At 41.4% G+C, this 23,584-nt stretch overlaps 1 protein-coding gene across 2 annotated transcripts in view; it reads right to left on the minus strand.

Annotated features, from left to right (window-relative positions):
- PON1 (paraoxonase 1) overlaps positions 1–23,365 on the minus strand; it is a 35,253-nt gene extending 11,888 nt beyond the window's left edge. The window contains exons 1-7 of one of the 2 annotated variants that reach the window (XM_060632516.3): positions 23,199–23,365; positions 15,864–15,934; positions 14,419–14,474; positions 13,014–13,182; positions 7,257–7,383; positions 3,428–3,628; positions 2,165–2,246 (exon numbers count right to left, since the gene is read on the minus strand). In XM_060632516.3, coding sequence (XP_060488499.2) covers positions 2,165–2,246; positions 3,428–3,628; positions 7,257–7,383; positions 13,014–13,182; positions 14,419–14,474; positions 15,864–15,934; positions 23,199–23,272 — 780 coding nt within the window. In that variant the 5' untranslated portion in view covers positions 23,273–23,365. The remainder of the gene's footprint in view (positions 1–2,164; positions 2,247–3,427; positions 3,629–7,256; positions 7,384–13,013; positions 13,183–14,418; positions 14,475–15,863; positions 15,935–23,198) is intronic. The other variant, XM_060632515.3, reaches the window with a different exon arrangement.
- Between the last annotated feature and the right edge of the window lie 219 nt (positions 23,366–23,584).

Genomic DNA, 23,584 nt, shown 5'->3' on the forward strand with positions numbered 1-23,584 from the left:
CCATCATTGGAGCTAGGGGTGGCTATGCTCAGATTTGAGATGGGTTTATGTGGGTTACTAGGGCTACAGACAGTGGAACCCCCAGATACCCCTATGTTGGGAACAGAAAAATCATTCTAAACAGAACCAACCCAATTGTACCAGGAATGTATCCATGGGATGGATATCGCTCATACCGTATAATTATTCTATCATATTAAAGGATGGCAACTACTTTGGTGCTGACAGGTCACACTGCCCAGGTACTGATTGGGTGGCCACAAGTGGGGCCCAGTGCTCATGTGGCCCCAATCTTTGGTCATGGCTTCTACCTATGTGGTTGGGCCCCTACACTCTGTGTTTTTCCTGGGCATGCGGGAGAGTCCACCCCACCGTAACAACTGCCAAGCTCCCTCCCCTCCAGGCCAGGTGGGCACACTCTATTTCCACTGGCATGATCAGCTGGCCACTGGCTTTGTTCCCTCCATTGTCCCGGAAGGTGTTAGAGCACACATCAAAGCCCCTACCAAATTCATCCAGCAAGCCTTAAATGATAACAAAGCCTGTCTGTACTGAACATTGAAAGTCTCTAATGATAAAAGCTGTCATCCAAAATAGGATGGCCTCGAACACTATCACCACCTCTTTGCCATTATCCAAACAGAATGTTGTGTGTCCATACCTGAGGAGTCTGTTAATGTGTCATCTTTATTAAATCACATAAGGACACAAATGAATACCCTGACTGATTTGACCTTCAGCTCAGGGAACTTAATAAATCAGTGGTTCAGATTTGGGGGCTCTTGGAGGAAGAAATCGCCACTGATTTGGGGAATCATGGCCTTACTTTGTGTTTACTCTTGCCTGTACCGATATTGTTGCTATAGTATCTGCCTCCAGTGTAGCCAGATAGCCACTAAACAAGCTGCACACATGCTATCGAAACCCCTTGCTGACTGCCCTGGGCACGTTGCAAAAGAGGGGCGTGGATGAGATTGTAAGAGCTATCGCAAGGGATGGAGTGTTGGAGCAGGTCATTGAGAGGACATGACCACTGGTTGACCCTCAAGCTGGACCTGGACAATTGAAAGCTACTCATCCTCTTCCCTGCCCTTGAAATGTACATTCTGCCCACTGTTTGCACAGTGGGAACCATTCCAAGGGCACAGCCTCGACAGAGGTAGGTGTTGTAGAGCCCATCTGGATGGTACCTGTGACTGAGCCCCATTAAGGCCTCTATATAAACTTTTAAGATTCTGGCAGGCAAGTGTGGAGAGAAACTCATCTTGCAGCTGCCTAAGACAAGCCAAGTAAATAAGTTCCCTTGTTTATTAAACCTGCCATCAACCGATCTGGAGTGGTCTGCCTCTTTCTTGGTCTCTTCTTGTCCTCCATGTAGAGTGAGGTGGGTTCGGGTTGCACCAGGAAGCCCCTGAGGTTGCAAACTAATGGTGTGTGTGTGTAGCAAGGCGAGCAGAGTCGCAAGCTTAGATTAGGCGACCAGGGAATGCCTTGCTGAAGGGACATTTTAGTGAAAACTGGAAGGATATGAATGAAAGAGCCACAGAGATCTGGAAGAAGATCCTCTGAGCAGAGGGAACAAGTGTCCCACCTGAGGCAGGGCCCCTGCTGAGCTCAGGAACCTTCGAGATCAAGAGGGGGAAGCACTGAGACAAAGGTTGCAAAGTGATGGACTGCTGGGGCGTGTGGTGGTCACTGGGAGTACTTTATATTTTATGGGGCTTTATATGTATATTATTTATAATTATTGTGGAGAGCGCTGTCATATGAAATACCAGTTGAGGCCATTTCTTTGCTGTTCCATCAACAAGGAGGAAAAAATAAAAGGGAGAGAGAGAAAGGGGAGGGAGAAGAGGAGGGAAGAAAGGAGGGAGGAGAGGAAGGGAAGGGGAACTGAGCTATATATACAACGCCCAACTGAAAATTCACGAGGGCAGAAAGAATCAAAGTTTCATAGGTGGATGTTTGGTTTGCTGCTTCCCACTCTGCCGCCAAATGAAAGTGAATAACAAACACACACGGTGCTGTTGACTCTTAATAGAGAAGTGAAAAATTGGTTCTCACCCACTCCAATTAGACAATCCTTTTTTGCTCACTTTTAATTTCACAAATCAATTAGAATCTAATTATCACTCTGCAAACTTATAGTGTTAATACATCTTACCTTCAATGGAGTTAGAGTCCAATTAGCGTGCTTTTCATACACATGAATCTTATGAGCCAGCAATTCACCTATATAGACATACCTTCAAAGAAGAAAGAGCTACATCAAAGCACTTGAAGTAATGCAACTCAAAAGGTTACGGTGAAGTTGTAATAACTCTTCCTAAGAAAGAACTTTGCTTAGAGACCGGAAAACAGGGCCCATCTCAAAGCACACCAAATTCTGAAAAAAAACCTCAATGAGTTTATAGTAGACAAAAGAGTTTTAATTTCTGAAAAGTTATTTCTAAAGATAAGAACTTAGTTGTCCCTGACTAGAAGAGAAGAGACTTGGTCCTAGTACCAGCTCTTAATGTCTGGGAGCAAAATGTATTATACTACTTCTCTTAGTTTGTCAATAGAGTGACAAACCCCAGATTCTGCATTTCAGAGGATAATGGGTTCTCTCAGGCAGGCTGCAGGAAAGCCCCTTGACCATCAGGCTCTTGTTTTAGGCCAGAGAAAGCATGAGAGAAGACAAGATGCTCGGCTTGGATCTGAGAGAAGTCTTCCTCCCCTCTTCCCCTGAGTCTGGTCCTGACCCAGTTCATTTAGTATTTTGCACACAGTGCAATGCCACACTCATCACAGAGACCTGTGGTCAATGCGTCCCAGAGCAAAAAGAGAAATAATGATTTATTATCTGTTATTTTGGAAAACCAGGAAGTGCTATAAATCATTGAAAGCTGTCCATGATGTTTCCTTTAATTATGTTACTAACCCTCTGAAATCCATGATGATACAAGATGAAGAAGGATATATGGATGGATATACAGCTCTTTTTAAATTTTTTAGGGGATGGAAGGGCAGACTTTTCCCCCATAGTAACACTTTCTTAAGAAAGCAGTTTCTTGATTTACATTTTGGTGCAACCTCTTTATCTTGTCAAAAACCAGCACTATTGAGATATATAACTGCATGCTGTTCATCTTATAATGCACTCAAAAATCTTCCCTCAAAGCAAAGCTATTTAGCAATACTAAATGTTTAGCATAGATTCCCCCACCCACACGAAACAAATTTAAAGAGTATGCCTACACAAAATAGAAAATATGTTTGATAAATTTTATCCCCTGAAAAATTAAGACATTTTAAAGTTCTTCCTAATTTCCTCTTACCAGGATAACATGTTAAAATGTGCCACATTATTTAGAGAATGAATATGTTCAAAAGATACCTAACAAGAATCTGGGGGAATGTTTGAGATTTGAAAGAGTTCACATACTTGCCATCAGGTGAAATGTTGATTCCATTGGCAAAGTCAAATCCATCTGCCATCACTTGAACTTCAGTTGGACTATAGTAAACGACATAGGACCACGCTAAACCCAAATAGAGCTCCCAGGACCTCAAGTAGTGGTCAACAAAATAGTGATCATTTGTGGCATAAAAGTGCTCAGGTCCCACAGCAACAATATCATTCAAACTGCAAATTCAAACACACACACATATGATATATACAGGCAAAGGTGTTGTACATTACAGGATTATGCATTGATTAGCATTCATTAATGTCTGTTCCTAAAAATCAAGATGTGGGATGGAGTTTCACTCTATTACTGCACAGAATTAATACGGCATTAGTCCCACCTGAAGACAACAATTACTCTAAAAAAAACCCCCAAAAAGTTGTTCTAGCATTGTAACATAAAAGTCCTATTAGGGGCAGCTGGGTGGCTCAATCGATTAATCATCTGACTTCTGCTCAGGTCATGATCTCCAAGTTCTTGAGTTCAAGCCCCGTGTCAGGCTCTGTGCTGACAGCTCGGAGCCTGGAGCCTGCTTTGGATTCTAGTCTCCCTCTCTCTCTGCCTCTCCTCTGCTCTGTGTGTGTGTGTGTCTCAAAAATAAATAAAAAGATATTTTTAAAAATCATATTAATTGTATCTTAAAAATAGTGCTATGATGTGTGTGTGTGTGTGTGTGTGTGTGTGTGTGTAGATACATTAAATTCAGTAGACATTAAATTAGGCCAAGAATCATTATCAGGGCACAATTTATTTATGTTCATCTAGAACTCACTCTCATCTAGAACAATCTGAGACATCATCAGACAGTGGGAGGACTGCCAGTGGGCAATCTTGAGAATTGCATTTTAAAGTTTTGCTACTATTAGCTGTGCAATTTAGGCAAAATCAATGATTTCACATGAAGCCCTGGCCTCAGTTTCCTTATCTGTAAAAGGATGAGATGGACTGGTCTATATATCAGCTTTAAAAGGTCACTTCCGGCCTTAAAGTTTCATGATTGTAAACTGAGTAAAATGTCCATGAACAAGAATGCTCAGAAACAGCACGCTATGGCATATTTTCTTTCTGATTTTGATTCTCTCTCTGTTACTGAAAATCTAAGATACATGAGTCCATTTTTCTGCTTTAATAGGTACAACAGTGAACACTTAAGTGAGTCATTCTTTGCTGATTGAGGTGACAGAAGTTCCCCAGGGCTATTATCTGGGAGAGAATTATCTCCACTCTATTGCAGGGGCGTAATAGCCAGCACATCAGCTCTGACGCAGCTCTGGGCTCCTGGGCCAGTTAGATAAGCATACAGAGCCTCAGTTTTCTCATCTGTAAAGAGAGGTTAAATAATTTTCCCAAATTCATACAGCTCATTAGTCTAAGACTAAAGGTCAGAATCTTAATTTGACACAACAATGCCTGTTGTGTGCTTTGTGGAAAGCCTGCCACTCACTAAACCCTCAGTCAATGGTGGAAAAAGGTCTAGGAATTTAGGATTAGTGTGTACAGGCTCCAGGCATAAACCTCTTTCCTCTCTCTCTTTTTCTCCCTCTCCTTTTTAAAAGTAAATATCCAAAATGAGTATACTTTATAATCATTTGCCTGTTTTTCACAAAAAGGAGCAGAGATGGATGTGTCAGAGTAATGGCTTTGAAATCTTTTTTTTTAATGTTTATTTTTGAGTGAAAGAAACAGGGCACAAGCTGGGGAGGGGTAGAGAGAGAGGGAGACACAGACTCTGAAGCAGGCTCCAGGCTCTGAGCTGTCAGCACAGAGCCTGACGAGGGGCTCAAATCCAGGAAGGTGAAATCATGACCTGAGCTGAAGTCCGAAGCATTATTAACCAACTGAACCACCCAGTCGCCCCATAGCTTTGAAATCTTATAGACCCCATTTGAATGCTGATGTTGCTTGTTATGTATATGGGACCATAGCATGTGACTAAACTCCAAGCCTCCATTTCCTCTCTGTACCTTGAGAGGTTAGGGAAATAAAATAAAAGAATGAGTACAAAGACTTTGACATTATGCCTGGCATATAGCAGACCACCAATAATGACTACTGTGTTATAGTTAATAATATGCTTAAATCATAATAGATTGGTAACAGGAATATTGATGCTATAAATAGCAGTATAAACAACCATCAAATACAAAGCAGAAAATATACATGGCTAGTCCTTTGGTTCAAAGAACAGAATTTTGGTTAATTGTGGCACTATGGTTATTTTCGGTTTGGTTCTATATTGCCAAAGACAAATAATTTTGCAGTTGGCCCAGAAAAAATACTCTAACCCTGGGAGACTGGGAAAATCTGAGATTTCCAAGATTAGTTGTGAAACAAATAAAGTAAGTTTCACTATTTCATAGTGGCTCAGAGAAACAGCTTCAGTCTCAAGCTACCAGGGTTCAAGTCCTAGCTATACACATTTTACTGATAGTATCATCTAGGGCAAGTTAAATGATCCAAGCTTCAAAGTTGTTGTTGTTGTTTTAAATCCCAAATGGTATAATAATAGCACTTAATTAAGAAGGCATTTGTAAAAGAGAATAAAGTCATCAGTTTAAATTGGTTATTGCAGCACCTAACTAATAGTTAAAGCTCATTGTTATTACCATTATTATTATTATTATTAGCCCAGCTTCTCCATTCTGTATACTTTTTCCTAATTGAGATCTTAATATGTGGCATATTTGCCAGACACTCAGTATTCTCATTCTCTTTCCACAATATATTTGTTGAATGAATGTATAAATGAACTGTCCCACCAGAAGCTGTTCTTTGAATTTTCACCCATCCCAGGGATGCAGAAGGTTTGAGCCATATAGTACCTACTCAACTACTAATTAGTAGATTGGCCTTCATCCAGTAACTCCATTTCTCTCCAACTTGAATTTCTCTGTCTTTGAAACCACCAGGTAAGAAAAAAGAGGAGGGGATACTGGGAACCCTGAGTGCATACGATGTGATGTGCTAAGCATTCTGCTAGGCCCCCTGCATGTAAATAACACAAGGTTTAAAAGAAATCTAGATTTACAAATCTTGCTAATGCTGACTGTTAGTTATTCAAATAAAGGCTGGGATTCTAGAAAATCTTAATGATTAAAGGATAAAGATTGTTTGGGAAGACAGCGTCAGATTATTGTCCCAAATCCATCACTAACCTCATAAACCAAATCCTAAGGCAAGTGAGGAAGTTGACTTTATGTGGGGTTGATCAGGGATCCCTGAGTGCTTTCTTTTTCCTTGTGTTATATTATCAAAAAGTCTAGGATTGGAGCTGTTAACCACAGATAAATTTCTTACACAAATCACGTGCAAAAAACTGCAGTAGAGGCAGTACAGGAAGGTCTTAGAGGCACTAGATTTCAGATCTCCCTTGGGTATATGTTTCTAATTCATAGAAACATCTAAGATTCTATTTTTTTAATACAAAAATAATGAATAAATAAGCAAGCTCAAGATGTGGAATTCATCTGTAAAACCGGTTTGGATTTGAAATATTAAGTGTGGTTTTGGAGAAGATCAGAGTTATTTCTTGATAACAGTTCAAATGGACATTTTGGGCCGGGAGCCATTAGTCAGCATCCGGGCAGCCTGGGAAATGAAAAAGGAAGAGAATAGGTCTTCTGTCAAGGGTTTTAATCCTCAAAAGTATCCACAGAAGAACACTTGGAGGAGTTTGTGATCATTAGAAAGGAGATTCGACTAGCCATTATTCCCCCCTCCCACTCTGGCTAAAAGGAAAAACTAAAGGTAGATTAACCATCCACTGGTTTGAAAGGAAAATAGAAATATGATGTATCTCAGTACTTAGGCAGAAGTTCGTGTCTGATGGTTTTCAGATGCAAAAGTGATTTTTCTTCTTCTTGAAATTTAAACAACTCAACAGTGGACTTAAAATCCGGATGGTTCACCACCAGCAGGTACACGGTATTATCTGGGAAGAGATGAAAAACAAAACTCGAAACGTTAACTGAGCTCTCAGCTGTCAGCCCTGTCTCCAGAAAGCAATTTCAACCCACCCCCAAATAGTACTTAGGGTGTCAGGCAGATGGAATATTTTCATCTCCTTGTAGAGAGAAGCACTTGTGATTGCTCCAAAGAAAAATGGCTAAAGGAAGAAGTAGTGACAGTCTCTAAAAACCTCTAAACTCCAAGGGACGGGTGGGGGTGGGGGAGGAATCCTCACCTTAAGAATGAACAGATCTTGACACTAAAACTCCAAAGAGCTTGTTAAGCTTTCTATTGCAAATGGTCTCAGCAAGATGCAGAGCTGAGATAAAAGAGATAAAAGATGTGGAGAATACCAATATGCTCAGGTACGATTTGCAGTGTAAAATGATCAATTCCATAAAAAGAACACCTGAGAGATGCTATCAAAAGGAAGCAGCTTCCGTGAGTCAGTATGGCTTTAAGACATAAAAGAGGCCAATCTAAGTGGTCAAGAAGGTGTGATTAGTGTTGGCGAGCGAAGTTAGATTATTACAGTCTTTGCCTTTAGAAGCGGCACGTCTTTGGAAACCTTTGATGTAACCAAATTGGTGTTTAAGGAAAAACAATACAAAGTTTAGTGGGTTGGACTGAAGAGATTTAAACAGAGAAGTCAACTAGAAGGCTCCTTATAGTTTGTCCATTCAACAAACAAGTGTTTATTTTAACTGGTGCTAAGTGCTACAAAGGGAAAACTAAAACCAGACAACCGAATGAAGGGTAATGAGATGTTTTCTTCCTGAGAGTCAGGGAAGTTCTGAAGAAGTGATGTTAAAGCAGAAAACAAAATGATAATAGGAGACCAAACCATGTGAGTATGTAAAGAAAGAGCATTTCCAGGCGAGGGAAGAGAGTGTGCAAAAAGCCTGAGGCAGGAGCTTCCTTGGCACATTCACTGAATAGTAAGGTTCTGGATGGAGTAGAGTGAGGGAAAGAAAGAGTGGGAAGCCTGCAGCCATAGATGTAGCTAGCCAAGACCAATCTTAAGGTAAGGACGCAGGGCTTAGTCACTGGGGCCTTGGAGCCAAGGAGTAGCTTGACCTGAAGTTACAGTAGTAATCCAGGTGTGTGGGGAGACGGCACCGGGCCAGAAGGGTGGCACAGACAAGAAATGGCAAGAAAGGATAGGAGGACATTTGACAGGAAGCATCGAAAGTCCCTGATGATGGCTGAGGAGTGGGGGAGTCAGAAATCAAATGTAAGTGAGGACTGAAACACAGATTCGTGTTGTGTGCGGAAGATTCCACCTCTAGGAATTTTTCCTAAGGAAATATTCACAGAAGATATATATACAAGAATGTTTATTTTGGCATTGTTTGCAATGAGCATAAAGGCAGGAACAGACTGAATATCCATCAACAGAAGAACAATATTACAGCACTCCCATGCAACTGAATCCTAAACAGCCATTGCAAAGGAGCTCTAAATGCACTGTCATAGAAATCAGAGAAGGGAGTCCATAACGTAATGATAAATGCAAAAGCACTTTATAGAAGGGTTTGTTTAATATTACTCCCTTCTATTTTTAAAAGTGTACACATACCCAACAGTGGATTTCTTTGCAGTTAAAAATGTTTTAAAAATAAAATATGATGTTGATAAATGGGTGGGGAGATCACTGAAAGGGGACTATACACGTATATATAAAAGAAGAGACTTCATATGGGGTACATAGGTAAAGAAAAAAAGATAAAAGGATGAAAAATCAGTTTTCAACATTTTGAGTTTAAAGAAGCTATAGGAGAGGAACCCAAATAGAATAATCTAGTAAGCTACAGAAATGGAACTGAAAAGCCGACTAAAAAAAGAAAAGAAAAAAGAAAAAAAAATACCCTATTAACAGTATTCTCTTGGAAAACAGGGACAGTTAAGGGGTGTGACTTGGCTGAACTTTCTGAAATAGAGCAAATAAAAGGAGGCAAAAGATCAGTCTTTTGGGGAATGTTCAGAGACTTTGAAATAAATGATGAAGCAATGAACAGGGAAAAGACTGTAGTAGGGTTAGAACTAAGATAGATAAGTATATTGGAATATCAGGGAGGAGCAATTTACTTGAAGGAGAAAGTGGTCAACAGCATAAAATGAGGTGGAGGAAGGAAGGAGGGAAGGAAGGTAGGAAGGGAGGGAGGAAGGGAGGGAGAATTGGGAGAAAGAAAGTTTGTTAATAAGGACATTGCTGGTGACTTTAGGGCAGCAGTTTTAGTCACTCACAGTGGAGAAAGTCTGAAAGCAAGATGGAAGGAGGGACTGTCTGCGGAGGAGATGGAGGCCATGAGTACAGACGTGGCTCTCCACTCCAGCTTTATATTTTATCACCTGGAGAACTTTTAACAAGTACTGCCACCCAGGCCTTCTTCAAACCGACTACTGAATCAGAATTATTGGGGCTGGGATCTGATCATTAGGCTTTTTATTTTTTAATTTTTTTAACATTTATTTATTATTGAGAGACAGAGAGAGACAGAGCATGAGCAGGGGAGGGGCAGAGAGAGGGGGAGACACAGAATCCGAAGCAGGCTCCAGGCTCCGAGCCGTCAGCCCAGAGCCCGATGTGGGGCTCGAACTCACGAACCACAAGATCATGACCTGAGCTGAAGTCAGATGCCCAACCAACTGGGCCACCCAGACGCCCCTTCACTAGGCTTTTTAAAACTCCCTGCTGTTGGAACTACTAAACAAGTTCAGTGAACTTGCAGGATACAACTTCAATACACAGAAATCTGTTGCGTTTCTATATGCTGAGTAGAACTATCAGAAAGAGAAATAAAACAATCCCATCTCCAACTGCATCAAAAAGAATAAAATACTTCATAATAAATTTAAACAAGGAGGTGAAAGACCTATATATTGAACACTGTAAAACATTAATGAAAAAAATTGAAGACACAAATAAAAAGGTACAGCATGCTCTTGGATTGGAAGAATCAATATTGTTAAAATGTCCCTACAGTAATCTACAGATTCAATATAATCCATATCAAAATTCCAATGGCATTTCTTGTAGAAATAGAAAAATAGTCTTGGAATCTGTATGAAACCACAAACACACACACACACCAAAATACAAATAGCCAAAGCAATCTTGAAAAGAAGAGCCAGGTGTCATGCTCCTTGATTTCAAACTATATTATGAAGCTATAAAAATTAAAACAATGGGGTACTGGCATAAAAATAGACACATAGATCGGTGAACAGAATAGAGAGCCCAGAAATAAACCTATATATGGCTTGTGGTCAATTAATTTATGACAAAGGAACCAAGAATATAGAATACACCATGGGGAAAAGATGGGCTCTTCAATAAATCGTGTTGGGAAAACTGGACAGCTACGTGCAGAAGAATGAAATTCAACCACTCTTATACTATCCACAAAAGTTAACTACAAATGGATTAAAGACTTGAGTAGAAGACTTGAAACCATAAACCTCCTAGAAGAAAACATAGGCAGTAAGTTCTTTGACACAGATCTTGGTGATGATTCCTTTAAACCTGACACCAAAAGCAAAAGCAACAAAAGCAAAAATACACAAGTGGAGCTACAACAAGCTAAAAAGCTTCTCCACAGCAAGGGAAACCACCAACAAAATGAAAAGGCAACCTACCGAATGGAAAGGAATATTTGCCAACCATATATCTGATAAGGGGCGAATATCCAAAATATATAAAGAACCCATATAACTCAATAGCAAAAACAAGCAAGTAAATAATCTGATTTTAAAACAGGCAGAAGATCCAAAAAGATATTTTTTCAGAGAAGACATACAGAGGGCCAAGAAAATGTCCTGGTCCAAGAAAAGGTGATCAACATCATTACTCATCAGGGAAATGCAAATCAAAACCACAATGAGATACCATCTCACACCTGTTAGAATGGCTATTATCAAAAAGACAAAAACAAAACAAAACAAAACAAAAAACAAGTGTTGGTGAGGATATAGAGAAAAAGTAAATCCTTGTGCATTGTTGTTGGGAATTGAAACTCGTGCAGCCACTATGAAAAACAGTTTCCTCGAAACTTTGGAGTTTCCTTGAAAAATTCAAAATAGAGCTGCCATATGATCCAGGAATTTCCTTTAAACTGTTTATCTAAAAAAAACTAAAACACTAACTTGAAAAGATATATGTTCCTCCATGTTCATTGCAGCATTATTTACAATAGTCAAGACATGGAAACAACCTAGGTGTCCACTGATGGATGAACACACACACACACACACACACACACACACACACACACAGAGGAATATTATCCAGCCACAAAAAAGAACAAAATCCTGTCATTGGTGACAACATAGATGGACCTCAAGGGTATTATGCTAAGCAAACTAAGTGAGAGAAAAACAAAAGCATGTGATAGCTCTTATATGTAGAATTAAGAATTAAAACAAGGGGCGCCTGGGTGGCTCGGTCGGTTAAGCGTCCGACTTCGGCTCAGGTCATGATCTCACGGTCCGTGAGTTCGAGCCCTGCGTCGGGCTCTGTGCTGACAGCTCAGAGCCTGGAGCCTGTTTCAGATTCTGTGTCTCCCTCTCTCTCTGCCCCTCCTCTGTTCATGCTCTGTCTCTCTCTGTCTCAAAAATAAATAAAACGTTAAAAAAAAATTAAAAAAAAAAAACTAAAACAAAAAACAAAGCTCATAGATTGGTTGCCAGAGGTGGGGAGTGGAGAGTGGAAGAAACAAGGGTCAAAAGGTTAAAAGAAAAAAAATTCAGTTGATATAAAATCCCCCAGGGGATGTGTGCATCTGGGTTTGAGAATTAATGTAGAGACAAAGAAAATGGTTGCAAACAGAAAGGAAGAAATGGGGACGGTGGGTGGCTCAGTCGGTTAAGCAGCCGACTCTTGATTTGGGCTCAAGTGATGATCCGAGAGTTGTGGTTATGATTGCGGGGTCATGGGATCGAGCCCCTCATCAGACTCCATACTGGGCGTGGAGCCTGCCTAAGATTCTGTCTCTCTCTTCTTCTATTGCTCTTGTTCTCTCTCTCTCTCTCTCTCTCTCTCTCTCTCTCTCTCTTAAAATAAAAAAGAAGGGAAGGAAGGAAGGAAGGAAGGAAGGGAAAAATGAGAGGAAGGCATAAGGGATGGGGGCAATATGTTGATAGTTTTGAAATGTGGAAAACTAGTTTGAAGACAAAACAGAGAAACCAGTGGACAGAAAGGCACTGAAGGTGACAGGGCTGAGAGAAAAGTGACCATGGTGACTCTCTGTCAGTTGATCTCTGTCAGTGCTGATGCCTTCAGTTAGAAAAATCTATCCCTGTAAATTTCTGGATCTGTAAAATTGTTTAAAATGGAGAACCCATAATGATTAGGGCTACATATTATTGCTATTGTAATTATAGGGATAATGTGAATGTTGGTATTTTTAAAAATAAGTGCTTTACAGATCTGTAGTATGTTAGCATTCTCAAGCATTAAAGTGGTTATATTATTATATTTAATTAACAGAGTGGGCAAGTTTAACAGAATAGTAACATTAACCATGACTACACTTCACTGGAATGGAAGGAAATATTCACTTTAACATTTTTTTTAATTTGGTTTTGTTTTTAACAAACATTAAATATTTTTACCTTCATCTGTGAACGTGCTAATCCCATGAGGGTTAAATGAGGAATGATCGAATTTGCTTCCAGTGATCTTCAGTTCTAACACTGTTGGATCTTCTTCATTTAGGTCCATCAGAAGTATTTTGCCAGGTTTATCAGGTTCAAAGCTCTTTATTTCAGGATACTTTAATCCCTTATAAAACATTAAGCAGACAAAAAATGGGCATGTTACAAATACCTCAAAAGCTGATAGAGGTGGTAGATGGCACATGGGTTCATACTATCTGCTTCATGCAATAGGGCTGCACGGGAAGCCTCTTGGTTGGCTTGTGCAATAGGACCATGAAGGGTTCTGGAAGTCTGGAAGCCATATGTTCCACCAGGCCACCCCACACAACACACAGTCACAGACCATCCCTTCAGCAGCAGGAGCAGCAGAGCAAAGCCCTATGTGTCTCATACCACAGCTCCCAAATCATGACAACGACCAAAAATGGAAAAGTAGACCAAATGGGCAATTGCTAATGAGCTTCAACCATATAAAGCAAGGAATATAGAGAGAACATTGGTTATGGTTTGTAAAATGTCTCCTGGCAGGTTCCTTGGAAGCATCTCAGGGACAGAGATTTAGGGGAAGTCAACAATTCCTTTCTTAGTCTTCAAGTAGAACAACACAGTTATGTTTTTGTTTTTGATGTTGGAATCCCATATAAGATTTTGCTTGGAATATGTATTCTGTTGCTTAAAAAAGGAATTTGGAAGACACTGCTGTAGAAGATGACTAGTTTTGCATCTTCAAAGGAGGAAATTGAACTAAAAAAATTACAACAGGTAGCCAAGAGTGTTGGCTTCTTTTGTTTTAAGCTATGTCACGACCACAGTGATTTGTATGCAGAAGTTCAACAAACATGATGGCTTCACTCTTCAAAGTGTGGAAATTGTGGAATGACCTATCAACAATTTTATATTAAAGGGCTTATTCTGGAAAGTGTAAAAAAAAAAAAGGTAAAATCTAACCAACATGTGAGTGTTTATATTTATATGCATACATATACATATAGATGCATATATATGTATACACACATACACCCAATTCAGTAAATATTTGAGTATACCACTTAAGGGCTTCAAGGAATAGGCCATTGATGGAAAGCCATTCTTGAACTCACTGGACTTACAAATCTTCACTAAATGGAAGACAAGGTGATATTAGAGTTCAGCGTACACATAGGAATACAAATATGCATAGAAGACACATAATCATAATTTTAACAACAGTGTAAATGCATATACTGTTTGTTTTTTGAACCATATGACTGCTTATTTTATTTGAAGGTGGTCATTGGTATATAACAGGCTTAAATGAAAGACTTATGCTGCTTGTTCTAGAAAATGGTGTAGAGCACTGTAAAAGAGAGAAAACACTTACGGAGCTAATGAAAGCTAGTCCACTAGGAAGTATCTCCAAGTCTTCAGAGCCAGATTCTGACAGAAAAGAGACTAGTCAGTACAGGTTGTTGCAGGCTATTGCAGGGAGCTACTGATCCTTTTCTTTGTCACTCCTAACTGGAAAAAGAGGCTGTTTAGCTCTTATTTGATAGATCCAGAATAATTAACTCTTTCATTTATTCAAACTGACTAATATGATTCTGTAAAAATGAGAAAACATTAATATAACTAAGTGCAATTAAAATTTACACTTAATATATTTACTTATTTATTTATTTTTTATTTTTTTGATGTTTTGATGTTATACTTAGTGACAATACTTTATTGTCAAATAGGTTTCCATATGCATTTTTATTTTTTAAGTTTATTTAGTTATTTTGAGAGAGAGAGAGAGAGAGAAAGAGCACATGAGCAGGGGAGGGGCAGAGAGAGAAGGAAAGAGAGAGAATCTGCACCACCAGCGCTGAGACTGACATGGAGCTTGAACTCACTAACCATAAGATCATGACCTGAGCCGAAATCTAGAGTCAGACACTTAACTGACTAAGCCACCCAGGTTCCCTGTATTGACACTTTTAGTAGACATGTTTGTTTTACAAACATCCAATAATATCGAATATTGATATCATATCTATTTTCTAGGAAAAATTGCACTGAAAGATATCTGGCCAACCTTATTGATGCTGACTAAGTCTTATGGTCTAGACTGTCCAACCTTAGTCAACTGAGATAGATAACTCTAAACAAAACAAAACATAACAAAAACATGGATCTCAAACAAGCTGTCCTCAAATAACAAAGATGGTTGAAACCATCTGGGGACTTGAGTCCTGTGACACTCCCTGTTGGTTGCCTACCAGCTGCTGTTTCCTTATCCTTTTATCTTTGCTGACAGAGCCTGCTTTCCACAATGGAAGCCAGATAATTACTTTCCCAGCTTCCTTTGCAGCTAGGGCAGCAGCCTGTGGTGTACCTCTGACTAATGAGATCAAAGGGGAAATCTGTTGAGAACTTCTGGGAAAAATATTCCTCCCCGATACTAAAAGAGGTGAAGCCTTGTGGTAACTGCCAAGGTGTACAAAGACCTTTTAAAATTTGCCCCCTTACTCACTGCTTTTTCTCCATCCTCTGTCCCTCCTCTGTAATCTCCTCAGGTTGTATTACCATTAAATCATTGTTCTGACTATTGTTTTTGCTAAACTGACAAAACAAAAACAAACTATCAAAAACTGTCAATACCTTGGCAATGTGTTGGTGAAATCAAAAGTCAAGTATGTTGGTATTTATAATTAACTACTGACTTAACCATTCTCTTTGGGTTCATAGTTCTCTTTTTGAACAAAATTAAACAGGTGCATTAATCAAATAAATAGCAAGGTGATATTGCAAGTTCAAATGAGATACTCCCTCCGCTCTCATACTTACCTATTCCTTTAACTAAATTACAGTTAGGAAGTTCTACTGGCTTTACTTCTCCGAAAGCATTAAGTCGTGCTCTGGGGGAGAAAAAAGGAACAAAACACACATAAAACTATTCAGAAATGATAATTAAGTTGCACAAGTAAGCTGCCTGTAAAGTTCCCCTTAACTGGACTTTGTCTGGATTTCAATCCCAGGGTTAGTGGTCCCTGAAGTCTGAGCAATTCTACCAGTCAAGGCCAGAGCAAGGCTGGTGGGGCCTCTGGGTACATTCAGTGTTTATTTAACAGAGGTGGATAGATCCACAAAAGAAATACACAGTGTCCTCTCCACAGCTCTGTGCACTTTGGCAGGAATAGGGACCATTTCATCTGCTGTGTAAGGAGTCCTATGTGGAAATTTGGGTTAAATAGCAACATGGTTCCAATTTACTCCATTGATGTTTTAGGGCTGCTGACAGATGGGCCTCCTACCCATCTGCCCAGTCTGGCTCCAAAGCCTGGACTGGGCATCTGCTCTCGGGTGTGTCACTTGAAAAACACAGGTGTGCTTAAAGGATTTATAACTTTAGAAAATCATACCCAAGGCCAGAATATAAAAAGACTCACACACACACAAACACACACACACACACACACACACACACGCACACACACACGCACACACACATGCACACACAAAAGCAACTTATTAAATCTGAGTGCATAAGCATCATGGGGAATATTTGAGTGGAGGACATAGGAAAAAAGGACAGATGTGAGAAGGAAGTACCAGCAGGCTGCCTAAGCAGAGCAAAACTATTGATGGGGCATTTAAAAGAACTGGACCACAACATCAGCACAACCAAGGGATTTAAACAACCAACATTTTTTTTTTGAGAACTAATGATACAATACAGTCTTAGTGAGTAGCAACAATTATCCAAGGACCCCCAGAAATCTTATTTGGCTAGAGATAGGCTGAGAAATTCTTCATAATTTAGTGTCACAGAGGAAGAGGGTGGGCTAGAGGACATTCTAGATAAAATTCTCAATTTGGTATAAAATGATAGGAATTGGGGGGCGTTTGACCTTTCATCCTTTCATTCAGAAAAAAGCATGACATGTTCTTACCACAATGGCACTGGCTACCAATTCCACCTTTGGAAAGGGTCTGACCTAACAGCTTTGTTAAAGCGCCACAGTCTATCCCGAACCACTTCCAGAGTGGAGAGACACCAGGCGGGGTGCTAGAGCTCCAGAGATGGAAGACTAGATGGGGAAGGCCTGGCCTGCAAGCAAAGGGTGGTTCCCTGAATGATGGACTTGAACTTACAAAGTGGACTTTCAAAGGAAAGTTGGGATCTGCCCCCACGACTTAAGAAACTAAAAGGCATTTTAAAAATGGGAACCTGACATTATAATCATGAAAGTTCACAATAAAGAAATAAAAGGGGAGGGGCACCTGGGTGGCTCACTCGGTTAAGCGGCCGACTTCGGCTCAGGTCATGATCTCACGGTCAGTGAGTTCGAGCCCCGCGTCAGGCTCTGTGCTGACAGCTCAGAGCCTGGAGCCTGTTTCCGATTCTGTGTCTCCCTCTCTCTCTCTCTCTGACCCTCCCCCGTTCATGCTCTGTCTCTCTCTGTCTCAAAAATAAATAAACGTTAAAAAAAATTAAAAAAAAAAAAAAGAAATAAAAGGGGAAATGATGATGCATCAGGAAAAGCATTTTGCATGGCACACACACACACACACACACACACACACACACGTGTGTATGCACATATTCCCCACACCCCTAAAACAAAAAAAAAATACCCTAACATACGTAATACATTCTTAACTTTTCTATTCAAGTCTATTTCATTCATTTTAAAATGCTGGCCATAATCTACTAAAACTGCTATTGTGAACCACCATTTTGAAAAACAGTGGTCAAGAGAAAGCTCCATGAGTATTTGTAAAGTGCTCCAAGGGATTCAAAGGACAGACACAAAAGATGTTAAAGGTGCAGATCCTATACAAAACACCACTAAAAAGTGACACAGAAGAAGAGACTCAATGCTGAGTGGGCCAAGACCTGTGAAAAATACCAAGGGTAGCCAAATTAGCTTTTCCTAGCGTCAAAACCACACAGGAAGAATAGGTAGGTGCACTGCTTGGCTCACAAGGCTCATCAAGCCTGATGGGATCCTAGAAGGCAAAGGAGAGCAGAACAGATCAGCCCCATCCTAATTCAGGCTTTTCTCTAATGGAAGACAACCTCTAACCTGAAAAAGGTAGAGTGATCAAGGAGGCATGACGACAGCACTCAGTTGCTTTCAGTTCAAATTTGTGGCTAAAAAGCAAATCATAGCTCAGCAGAATAATCATTGCCACTGCAGCTCAAGTACTGTATGCATGCCTTCATTTAACCTTCAAACACCTCTCTGCAGTACTATTATTTTCCTGATTTTACAGATGACTAAGACTAAATGGCTTTCCAAATCCACAAGGTTAGGAAGCGGCTGAATTGAGACTGGAACTCAGGTATGAACGCAAAGCTCACATCCAGTCCTCCTGCTCAAGGAAAATGTACAGGTAACACTACTTACAAACCGGAGGAAGCGCCAGAAGACAATCCTCCCGGTGTTACTATAATCCAGCTCATATGTTTTTACCTTAGTCTCAATTATCAGGAAATATCTGGTCAAGAGCTTGATTAAGTCCAAATGTTCTGGGTCCAAGGGATAAAATTCGATGTCTGAGATGTGTCCCTGATTCCTAAGGCCTCTGAAGTCTGACCAGCAATCACACAATCCCTGCTATGAATTGTTCTTTGCAAAGATGTGCTTGCTTCTTACAAAAGAAAGCGAGGCTCTTTAGTTTATGTATTAAGAAATCCACTCTGGAACTTTCCTTAGGGCCGTATGCAGCCCCATCAGTCTACTTTCTGCCACTGTACACTCCTCATTCATCCAATATTCTCTTTTGGGACCTACTGTGTGCCAAGACCTGTGCTAAGGGCTCTTACACATACTTCCTCAATTGATGTCCTTGTTACCTTTTCCAAAAAATGTTTTTAAAAATTTTTTAATTTTTATTTATTTTTGAGAGAGAGACAGAGACAGAGCGCAAGTGGGGGAGGGACAGAGAGAGAGGGAAACACCGGATCCCAAGCAGACTCCAGACTTTGAGCTGTCAGCACAGAGCTGAATGAGGGGCTGGAACCCACGGCCCGTGAGGTCATGACCTGAGCTGAAGTCGGATGCTTAATGACTGAGCCACTCAAGTGTTCCTCTCCTTGTTACTTTTGAGACAATGATTAATTTTCACCTGATTGATGGGTAAGAAACCCGAGGCACAGAGAAACAAAGTACGTTGCTTCTTGTTGCTTTTTTAAAGGCATAGAGCTGGGATTGGAAATGAGGTGTCATGATACTAGGGGCCCTTTTTTCTATATTGCTCTCACAGCACTTTTCATTTGTTCAAGCTTCTCCCTCCATCTAGAACACCCATGCCTCCTAATCCAGGGGGAAGACTCCTACTCATGACTTTCTGTAGCTCCTCTTGGTCTATTGTGATAGGAATAACTCCTTTATCCTCACAAACCTCCCCATATACAGCTATCGGGTCTCCTACCCAAGTGTTTTGCAGTTATCAGTTTTTGGTCTTGTTGCTCACAGTAAACTCTGAAATCTGTGAGTGAATAGCACCGCATCCTGCTCGTCCCTGTGACCCAGCAGGAACCCAGCGTCGGCAGAGAGAAGGAACCCCGTAGATGTCTGCTAAATTGTTTTCTGGAATTACTAGGCTGGTGCATCTGATGGAGAAGATGGTGTTGGTTGCATTGATAGGGAAGACTGGAGAGCTATTTGTTTGTCCTTAGCTTAGGGTCACATGAGGAATTATTATACTATATATTCAAACAGCGCTCATTAGGTGGATCATTCATAGGTGGATTTTTGAAAAAGCATATGGCAATAATAAAAGCTAACATTTACAGAGTACCTTTCATGTGCCAGATTTTGTACTTATCCTACCGTGATATGTGTTATTATCCCATAATTTTTTCAGGTGGAGAGACAGGCTCAGCATGGTAGAGTGACTTGGAAGTTGAAGAAATGGCATCCAGCCCAGGTCTGCTGGAAGCCACCCCTACCCTCTTCCCCCTGTAGTGTGGAGTGTGGAGAGGTTATGAGGTGGCAGAAAGGCAAACACTAGCTTTTAACGAGGGGAAACAGCGGTGTCACGCGTTGCAATCAGCAACTTCGGAGTGGGGAAGTTGCTATAGATGCCAGCTGTAACATTCCACACCCCACAGGGCGCTGTTTATATCATAGTCCAAGGCATTCCCTGGACTTGCCCATGCACACCCCACAAGGTCACAACAGCTGACTTCACAGATGGACAGGGGAGACTGCTGGTCCAGAGGAGCCCTCTCAGTTCCTTCCTCTGTGCTGTCATCACCTCAAAAGCGTCAGGGAACCCCCTCAAGACACTTCTTGTGTCCTTCTGCAAGTTCCCTCCAGCCCTAGGCCAATACAGTGTCCTGGGAACCTGCCCCACTCCTGTATACCCGATCTCTGAAGAAAAGACGGTGTAGCCACTGTGGGGGTTGGCTTGCTCCTGATGCAGGCCTCGGGGCACGATCTCTTCCCTTCTCTTCCTTGGGCAGATTCACAATCTTCTCTGGGACTCAAAGGCTTTATTTCTAAAAGTGTAACAAAGGTAATTTACTGATCCTCCAGAATCTCTTGATCTGGTTCTGGCATGGGTGCTGCAGGATTTGCAGGTCCTTTAAAGAAGTGCATACAAATCTCCCAGGGGACCTATTAAATAATGCCAATGAGGATTCAGTAGTGTGGGGTGGGGCCTAGAATTCTGCAACTAGAGGCAGCTCCCAGATGATCTTCCTGCGCGCATCTGGTCCGCAGCCCGTTTGAGGAAAGAGGCTTCAGGGCCTTTGGAATAGTGCATGCAATTTCCCTTCCCTCTCCTGCCTGGGCTGTTCCCATTCTCCATCTCCATAACCCCCACCCTCTTCGCCCCACATTGCTCCTGTCCCTGAGGTTCTTCCAGACCCCCTTTCCATTCTAAAACCAGACGTCCAGCTCCCTCACACTTTCCTCTTCCCTTCTCGGTGGTCTGATTACAGACAGAAGTTTAAAGATTAACGCTCCCTCCCCCATCACTGAATCCAGGTGCTGAAAATAAAGCAGGAAGTTCTTAATTCCAAACCAGACCCCATATCTTCCCACTGTGGCAGCCCCACAGCAGAGTGTCTCCTGCAGACGCATTATCCATGACAGGAAACCACAGGTAACGCCAACAAAGGGACTTGCAGGGACTGATGTTATGTCGGGCTATCATCCATTATACTTTGTACTTTGGTCCTTTCGGAAAAATCAGAATCAGGCTAGAGGCCCAGAAACTAAGGCCAAGGTCCCCTTGCTGCCCAAGGATAGGTCCCAACTTTTTCGGGTTGAAATTTGTCTTGGTGCAAATCACTGCTATAGGATAGTCCTTTTCACACTACATCCCAGGGAGCTCTACAGGATGCTGATAGATGGTACCCAAAAAGGGGAATGGAGGTGTGGGCAAATAAGTCTGTGAAATGATGGCTTGTGTTGTTGTTGCTTATTTTAGCTGAAGAATTTTTCAAAGCTTCCCGTATGCCAGAATGCATTGCCAATCTGTAGGAAAGGCTGTAGTAGAAAACACTTCCCAAATGTATGTGTCCAAGGAACATATTTTTTCGTGGAACAAATCTTGTGGCTCATGTTCCAAGGAACAAACTTGGGGAAGTATTAATGGTGAATCACATAGGCTAAGACCACATGTTGAGAGAGAAACGTTTTATGACTGGGGTAGGGAAGCTATGCTTTTACACAAAAACATATACAAAATGCCTACAGTCTTCATTCTCAGAGTAAATTAAGGAAGGTAAACCAGAAAGATAGACCCTCACTCCCTCCTTGCAGACCTGTAATCCTTTGGGAGACATCTTGGTGGGGGGCCTCTGCAAGAATGGGGGCAGAAGAAACCCAGGTACAGATTCAGAATTGAAAGGATAAAGCCTAGAAGGGGGCTTAGATCTTTGTATCTCATTTATTTTCATCCCAGGATAATACCATGATCTACACATATGCTGGGGAATGTGTGTGTGTGTGTGTGTGTGTGTGTGTGTGTGTGTGTGTGTGTATATATATACAGAAAGAGAGAGAGAGATTTTCCTTTAGCACCAAAGAGTACTATGATTAATGAAAATCCACAAACTGTAATTTTTACATGATTTTAAAACCCACATCACTAACTCTCCATTACCCTTCTCTGATAGTTTGTGATTATAAAAATAATTAACAATTAGAAGAAAAAAACCCAATAGTTTGCAAAAAGTTGTTCTGAAAGAAAGCTTAGGGTCATATAAGTTTTTTAAAGATCCAAAATGTTCAATTTGATTTTTAGTAATGTTTTACTTCAAAGTAAATAAGAAGATGTTGACTAAACCTTAGGAACTAGGATGATCTCTAGACTTTGAACCCCTGTAAAGTTACCATCAAACTACTGAAACGTTCTTAAAAACTTTCCTCCCTTTTACAGTACCTTAGGGTTTATAAATACTTTAAGGGAAGCAGAGCACTAACATTTATTGAATAGTTACTGTGTCCCAGACACCGTGTTAGCTGCTTCATGTATGAGTGTGGATTATTGGCTCAGGCTTATTCAAGCAGACAATGTCAGAGCTGTGAAGTGATTTGCCCAAGATCTCATAATGGAAGGGACAGAGCAAGAACCCAGGACATCAAATGCGGGTTGAGCCAGGGTTCTTTCCTTCCCACACCCCTCACCCCTGCCCAACTGGAGTGGATGGGGTGGGGGGAGTAGACCCTCATAGGGTGCGTTTGCTCATACCTGATCTGCTCCACATGCATTCTGTGTCTCTGTGTGGCCTCAAGGTGACAATCTGCAAGCTGGGAAGATTTACACTGTGGCTGGGGTTTACGCCATGGCTCTTCCCTAACCTACACAATATCGGGGTGGGGGGGGATCCTTAGTCTATCCTGAAGAGAGATTGAGAAGTGACTCTGTTGCCAAGGCACACAGATCTTCATGAAAAATCAATCTGTGCATGCCAACAACTTGGCCATCACACCAGTGACAATTTTTCTCCTTACCCCATGTCTCAGGCCATGAACAAGGACATGTTTTCAAGTGGCACACGAAAGTTAGACAAACATTTATGAAAACCCTGCAGGATGTGCATCTAAAGCTTCCCTCGGGCTTTCGGTTAAAAGACTACACCCTACTTTCAGGGGTGCTCCTGGGGTTGCCGAGGTGGGGGAGTACCAGGGCTGCAGCCCTCACCACAGCCCAACTTACTGATAAGAAGCCCGGTGATCCCTGAAGAGTGCCAGTCCCAGCCCCAGGAGAGTGAGCAACATCAGCTTTGCCATGGCTTGGATAGGAATGGATGGCTGGACTGATAAACCCGCCGGCCAGGAGACTGGCTTGCCTGTGGCCTGAGCCTCGCGGGGACAGTCTCTGGGTCCGACCTTCCCTCCAGGCTCCTCCCCTCCCCTCCCCGCTGCACTGCAGAGGCAGGAGCTGCTTGCTCCCTGAGACTTGAGAGGGGAGACAGAGAACAGCTGCCTACGCCCTGCAAGAAGGGGACAGCCTGTTGATCGGTGGAAATGGAGAGCTGTGGGAAAAGAGAGCCAGGCTTTTATGAGCGCTCACTTTGTGCCAACAAGGTCCTAATCCCTTTG

This window comes from Panthera onca, chromosome A2 (genome assembly GCF_046562875.1).
Source record: "Panthera onca isolate mPanOnc1 chromosome A2, mPanOnc1 haplotype 2, whole genome shotgun sequence".
NCBI lineage: Eukaryota > Metazoa > Chordata > Mammalia > Carnivora > Felidae > Panthera > Panthera onca.